Source organism: Chrysochloris asiatica, unplaced genomic scaffold (assembly GCF_000296735.1).
Source record: "Chrysochloris asiatica unplaced genomic scaffold, ChrAsi1.0 scaffold00161, whole genome shotgun sequence".
Lineage (NCBI taxonomy): Eukaryota > Metazoa > Chordata > Mammalia > Afrosoricida > Chrysochloridae > Chrysochloris > Chrysochloris asiatica.
In genome coordinates this window covers 7212565-7220261 of record NW_006408679.1, presented here as the reverse complement: position 1 = coordinate 7220261, position 7697 = coordinate 7212565, and the positions used below count along the sequence as shown (strand labels likewise).

Below are 7697 nucleotides of genomic sequence, written 5' to 3'. Positions count from 1 at the left end.
CTGGTGAAAGGAGATGGGGATAAGATTCATAAGATTCAACAGTGAATAACTGTCATCATGACTAATCACGACTGTCACACTTTTAAAGGTAGAAGTTTTGTAACAAAAAAAGGGGAGTGGTTAATCTTACAGTCCAGAGACAGAGGACCCTAAAGCCATCAAGAGAGGAACACACAAATAGTATGCGGGACCTTCTCCAGAAAAGCAGCAGCGCCAGAGATGGAGGCAGAGATGGGGGCATGGAGAGGTGGCACGGCTGAGGACTCTAGATTCATCAACTAAGAGTGTGCCCTTTGGAGATGTAAATTATTATATATGCCTGAATGGGTTTTTTTGTTTGTGTTTTTTAAAAAAAGCTAAAGTGGATAGAGAGAAATACTTTTAACTCATGGTATATGGAGGGGATTGTAATCAATGTAATGAAACAAGTTATATGAATGGTTGAATGTGAAACTGATGATGTGCCCTGTAAACTTTCACTCAATCCACATTAAAAACCTTAAATTAAAAAAAAAAAATAATAAAAACAACAACCTTACGGAGTGCAGTTCTACTGTGACACACTTGGGGTCACCATGAGTCGAGCTGCTTCAGTGGCATCAGGTTGGCCTAGGTTACCAGCACTGGCTTCCCCCAAATAAAAATGCACTCCGACTCATAGCTAGCAGGAGGCATCTAGACACTGTACCCCAAACACAAAAGTCCCATGGAAAAAATGCCCATAGAACAGTTCCTTACTCTCCATACCGCCACGGAGATAAAAGGAGTTATAATTCGTGGAGTTAATCAGAGGAGAGGAAAGATCTGCTTGCTTTTGGTTGGAGACAGCTTGTCCTAAATATAACAGGAGAAAACTGGCTTCCACTCAATAGAGTTCAATGTGATATCTATTTGCACTTGTAGATAATAGAGAAAAGGCTCCTCAGGCTTTAGCCCCTAGATCTATAGGTGCAAATAAATGTTACAGAATGAAATGTCACACTAAGGGCCAATTATATTCCCCCCTGGGGGCCGGAAGAGGTGTCAGGCTGTCTATATTCTCTGTGCTGTGGCAGGTAGCAGGGGCAGGGAGGAGGCTGGATCATCAGTGGTTCCAACTCTGGCAAGCACAGACTCTCTCCCACTTCTTCAACAAGGCTTTGGCAGGGTGGTGGGAGGGAATGGGTGAAGTGGATAGCAAGGAACAGAGCAGGTTGTCTCCTCTGGGAAGACAGAGGGTTCTGATGAAAATGAAAGCAAAGCTGTTGTTACTATTGTTTTGAAGATACAGTCTTCTCAAGTCCCACCAGCAAACTCTGCTGTTGTTGTGAAAATCTATGTTGTTAGCTGTCATCGAGTCATCTGGTTCCCAAATCATGGGGGCCCCATACACAACGGAATGAATGAAACATCCCGTACCAACTCCATGATCCACTGCAGCTTGGACCATTGTGATGCATACAGTTTTTCTTTCACTTGCTAATGTTTGGAAGTAGATGTCCAGGCCTTTCTTCCTAGTCTGTCTTAGTTGAAAGCTGTTTCAGCATCATAGCAGTATGCAAGCTTCCAATAGCAGACAGGTGGTAGCTGTGGTTAGACGCTGGACCTGGGTCTCCTGAAAAGAAGACGTGATTTCTACTACTTCCTCTAGAAGAATGTAAGCTACTTTCTGACTGAAAGCTGAATAAGGACTGGTGGAGGAGAATGGGCAAGAATGGGCAGAGAGGTACAGGAAAACATTTATCTGAACTTCCCATGACAACACTCTGAAACATATGCCACAACAGGGAATTAAATGTATAGCAGAAGGGCGGCCAAAGAACTGCTAGAGAAGCATACTGTAGTTAAGTGACAGAAAGAAAATAGAAAGGGTGGAGGAACAAAAGGATAAGTGGAAAATATGAAGGCAAGAAGTGGCGGGAGTCTGAGGTAATTTTCCTCGCCATTACTCTAACAGGGTCAGAGGACCGGAACAAATCAGTGGTTAGTAAAGTTCATTTGAATAAACAGGTCGACCGAAAAGCCAGCTGCTTATTTTATGGACAGTCTCTGAACGTGTAAATAAATCATGTGTCTCCTTTAAAAATGTAACATAGAGTATGTTAAGCATCACAGGAAGTTTCTGAGAAGTGAATGGCGGTCTGATGGTGATGTGGGAGGCCTCTACCATCCTAATTCTGAGGCCTTTGTCTCTTCAAGGGGTTGAGACTCTTAAGTTCTAACATGAGGAAATAAGTTATTTCCAACTATAGGGCAGGCAAATCAATATCAGAGCCTGCCAGTTGTGATTTTTTAGCACCAAGTTAACATGTGTCTCAACTTGAGCATGCCAATGCTCTCGGTGCAAATGACACTCTCCCTCCAGTGGAATGATGAATTATGTATCAGCTCCTTGGTCCTTTGGTCCAAGTCACATGTCAAAAAATAAAATCAGAATTAATGTGAATTCACGAGCTTATTTTCACAAATGGGGCCCTCTATGTTGGGCCAGGCAAATTGAAAATAAAAAACAAAACAAAGAAAAATATGCAAGAGGATAAATATTCACTGTGGTGTTGGATGAAATTTGAATTTGATTATTTTTCTGCTCTTCATGCATTATAAAGAGGGATAACATTATTAGGAGAAAATAGGCTCTGTAAACTTGGCTTTAAATATATTCTCACCACTATGGAAATAAGTATAAATACACTGCGATTTCCATTATATATGTAATAGTTCATCATGTGTTCATAGTCCAGTTACAAGGAGATATTCAACAGGCAAAAGAATTGTTATTTCTCCTTTACTCTATAAGACCAAGTGTATGGGGCCAGCATGCATAATACAGGGTGTGACAAAGACAGTCCACCAACAATCCGGAAGAGGGAGCTGGTGTGTGGCTTTGTTCTGCCCCCGCCCCTGTGGTCTGTGTCCCTCTGTTAAACAATCAGGTACTTGTGTACAATAAAGTCTGAGAGAACTCCGCTTCTGTACCTACCTTGACAGATGGGCAGATTATCCCACGTCCCATCATCGCGACATAATGAAACCATGTTGTAGAGGTCGGGGTAACGGATCTTGAATCCTTCATGACAGGTGATGATTAATTTATCCCCATGCCGGTATGTCTTGTTATGAATCTCAGCATCTTCAATTTGAGGGATACGGCAATCTGCAATTTTGTAAGAAAAACACATTATTACAGTACAAATGACTAAATGTTTGGTGACTACTCTGGACTGCAAAGGTGGTTTGAACCGTAAAGTCAGTGGTTCAAGTTCACCAGATGTTCCTTGGAAACTCTATACAGGGTTGCTATGGGTCAGAACTGACTCAACAGCACTTAACAACAACAACTACTAATTGAAAGGTTGGTGGTCAAACCTACCCAGAGGCATCTCGGAAGGCAGGCTTCTGAAAGGTAACAGTTTTGAAAGCTCTATGGAGCAGTTCTACTCAGCACACATGGGCTACTCAGTGGCAACTGGTTATATACTACCAGAATTTAACAGTTGTGCTTAAGCGCTTCAGCTGAAAGGTCTCATTTTCAGCCTTCTGCTTGGATGCCCAGGACAAGGAGCAGAGCCTGCTTCCCAGAAGTAACAGGAAGAGGTTTCTCAGAAAGAGGGACCAAGAGAGAGCACACAGATGGAAGCACAAAAGGAACGTTATTTTCTGCATGTGGCACTTCTCAGAATACAGGTGACCTTAGGGACAATTGTGAAAATAAGTAAAGGAAGGCAAGGTCTGGGGATTGACCTATGCTATCTATCTGTTGCATACTTTGTTGTGCTTATGGGTTATATTCCATGTTCCAAGTTTGTTGGTTCTTAATTTTTTGAAATAAAGGGGCATCCAAGAACAAACAGTACTTTGGCAATCATAGAACTGGCTGGTCCTCACAGCTGTCCCAAGCTGCCACGTCTGCCTGTGGGGCTGGACCTGAGTCTGATAAGAAAATATGCTTATAGAACAGCAGGTGGGCTGAACTGGGTTGCCTTTGCAATTAGTATTTCTCATCTACTTTATCTGTGTTTAAAACGATAAAAAAAATAACAGAGCAGCGTGATATTGGCTCAGAGCAAGCAGGTGTACTGCCTCCTAAAAATGGAGCAAGAACTGAATGCATGTATCAGAGGGAAGAGGAGGCAGGGTGGCATTCAGGAACATTCAGGTGATGGAGGAGTGAGGAGCCCAGGTAGCAAAATGATAAGAATATAAAATGAATACATTGCAATGATCCACTTCTAAACCCTATCCACCTCCAATATACTGCACAGGCCACTTCACTCCTTGCTGTCAAGTTGGGACACTGTTTCCCATGGCTTCCCTCCCTCCCGCCTGAACCACTGCCCTACTAGCCCATCCCCATGGACACATCTCTGCTCCTGTTTCCTGGTTTTATCTGCATATATGATTGCAAGCTTGAACGATTTCTTTCTAGTTTTAAGGGCAGGGAAGCCATTGGTGGTGCCATGCTAATGTACTTAGCTGCTAACTTAAAGGTTCAAGGTTGAGTCTACCCAGAGGCTCCTCAGAAGAAAGTCCTGGTGATCTACTTCTGAAAATGCAGCCTCTGAAAACCTGCTGGAGAGCAATTCCACTCTGATAGGCACAGGATCTCTAAGAGTCAGAAGTGACTTAACAGTAACTGGTTTGCTTTGGATTTAGGCCCAGACCTACATATAGGTTATGGTCCAAGTTTGTTGGCTCTTAATTTTTTGCTATAAGGGGGAACCTAAAAACAGTTCTATGGTAATCCAGAAACACCAATGCCTTAAAAGATTGTAGATGTCTCAACCACTCAGTATGGCTGAACTAGTATCACCAGGAACCAGGCCTCAGGTTCATCTAAATTCTGAGTTAAGGTGCTGAGGCAGGAGGCTTTGGAGCCCTGACACAGAAGGCAGGCAGGAAGGAAAGGGGCAGTGGATACCTGGTGGATGAGAACTTTGGTGCTTTAAATAGAGCATATCCCAGGAACAATAAGGTACGGTTGGTGCTAGGTTTAGTGGGGTGCAACAGAGACTTTTATGACAATGGACTCCAGGAAACAGGTAAGGAGAGGCCTCCTTGACAGAGGTAAGTCCTAGCAACTGGGCAGCAAAGTGTCACAGGCCAATGTGTGGGTCATCCAAAGTTAAATATCTGTAAACCCAGGTCAGTCAGTCTATCTCAGTGTTTGTCCCTGGGCAATGCAAATGGCCAATGCACAAGGCTGCTAATGAAATGTTGGCAGTTCTAGTGTACCCATAGGCAACTCAGAATAAAGGCCTGGTGATCTACTTCTGAAAAACCAACCACTGGATGCAGTTCTACTCTGATACACATGGAGTTAACATGAGTCAATATTGACTTGATGTCAACTCATTTTGATCACCACCATGAGACTGTGAGCTTGGCAGCACAGACTGTCACCTATTTCCTCTGCCATTCCTTCCACATTCTTTCTGAACACACCTGGCAAAAAGAAACACTGAGGTGAGCATCTTAACTTCTGCTTGAGAGCCCTGAAAGGCTGTGTCCCTGGAGAGCCCGACTAACCGCTAACACTTCCCCAAAGAAACCTATGTGTAGTCTTTCCTTTTCTATGGATTTCCACACAGAGAGGCTGGTGGAAGAAATGCTTCCGGATGTCAATTTTACCTCTCTTTCTTGTGTTTCAGGCTATGAAAGGGGCTTTCTAAGGGATCATGTTTAACTGACAGTTTTTCTACTTGTTGTTGTTAAGTGCTGTAAAATTGGTTCCAATCCATAATGACCCTGTATAGGGTTGTCAAGGAGCAGATAGTGAGCTTGAACCACCAACCCTGCAATTCCAACTAGCTTTGCAGTTCAGCGTATTAACCCACAGTGCCACATCAGGATTCCTGGTTTGTTGGGGTTTTTTTTCTACTAGAGTAGCTGAAATCCCCCAATCAGTCGCAGAATAATCCCAACTGGAGTCACGAGTTAATTGACAACTTTCTGCACAATACTGCTGCCTTCTTTTCAACAGAAAATGTGAATCACATTTTTTTTTCAATGTCACTATTCAGAAATCATTCACAGTAAATAAAACACATTTATCAAGGCATCCATCTGTGAAATCCTGGCTGTAAATAGATCCTGTCTCAGTAATTTATATGTCTAAACAACTGTTTTCATGATTGACTTAAAAGTTGCTGAAGAATTAACCAGTATATTCCGGAGATGGCAAACTATAGAAAGTAGGTGGTAGATGGAACTATCTCAGCCACGTGGCTATTGCTGGTCAGTCACAGAATCATCTGAGCCCATGTCCAAAGTTGGATTCTTAGCACAGTGGCCTAGAATGCCGTGACCTAATCAGAACTCCATTTCCCTGTGCAGAAGTTCGGGACTCTTGCAAGGTTCAAAGGGAATTCACAGTCTCCCTAACTCCAGTAGTGATGGACTCTGCTCAAAGAGGAGTGACCGCATGGAGGGACCTTGGGCCAGCGCACCCTGTGAGAAGAACCACATATCAACTAGGGAGTCAGAAGATGGAGTTCAAATCCCACTAGGGTAGACAGATCTTGTTAAAACAGTCCAAACTTTCAGCTGAGACCCCAGGAGGACCATGTCCTAGCAGTAAAGACAGAACTAAGATTGCTGTGTTTTTAGGTGCCATTAAGTCAGTACCTACTCATAGCGACCCTATGCACAAGAGAACAAAACACTGCCTGATCCTGGGCCAACCTCCCAATCATTGCTACATTTAAGCCCATTGATGTTGTACCAAACCACCACGCTGGGGGTCTTCCTCTTTTTCTCCGACCCTCCACTTTACCAAACATGATATCCTTCTCCAGTGATTGGAGACTGACAATATGTCTGAAGTATGAGAGATGAAGTCTGGCCATTCTGGTTTCCAAGGAACACTCTGGTTGCACCTCTTCCAACACAGATCTATTTGTCCTTCTGTATGGTACTTTTAATATTCTCCTCCAACATCGTAATACAAATGCATCAATTCTTCTATGGTCTTCCTTATTCACCATCCAACTTTCGTATGCATATGAGGTTATTGAAAATACCATGGCTTGGGTCAGGTGCACCTTAGTCCTCAAACTGACACCTTTACTCTTCAATTCTTTAAAGAGGTCTTGTGCAGAAGATTTTCCCAATGCAATACATTGTTTGATTTCTTGACTGCCACTTCCATGAGTGTTGATGGTAGATTTGAGCAAAATGAAGTCTTTAACAACTTCAATCTTTTCTCCATTTATATGGATGTTGTTTATTGGTCTAGTGGGGAGAATTTTTGTTTTCTTTATATTGAGGTACAGCCCATATCAAAGCTGTGGTCTTTGACCTTCATCAGTAATTATTTTATGCCCTCTTCACTTTGACCAAGCAAAGTTGTATCATCTGCATATTGCAGGTTGTTAAAAAGTCTTTCTCCAATCCTGATGCCGTGATTTTCTTCATATAATCTAGCTTCTTGGATTATCTGTTCAGCATACAGATTGAATAAGTATGGTAAAAGAACATAACCCTGGCGCACACCTTTCCTAATTTAAAACCATTTGGTCCCCCACCCTTTTTTGTTGTTGTTTGAACAACTGCCTCTTGTTTGAACTAAGATAGAACACTGTAATCTAAAGGACCCCTGGTTAGAATACACGAGCAGACATGCTCTCTGATTGGTGACTACGTTGGTCACTGATAAGGGGAAGTGAGGGAAAAACAGCAATGAAGCTGCAAGCTAAGCCCTACAATGTTCAATAGACCCC

General features: G+C 42.7%; 1 protein-coding gene across 1 annotated transcript in view; it reads right to left on the bottom strand.

The window, feature by feature from the left end:
* Positions 1–7697, bottom strand: part of SUSD4 (sushi domain containing 4) — a 234182-nt gene that overhangs the window by 71321 nt on the left and 155164 nt on the right. Inside the window, exon 4 of the mRNA XM_006871147.1 lies at positions 2960–3133. Coding sequence (XP_006871209.1) covers positions 2960–3133 — 174 coding nt within the window. The remainder of the gene's footprint in view (positions 1–2959; positions 3134–7697) is intronic.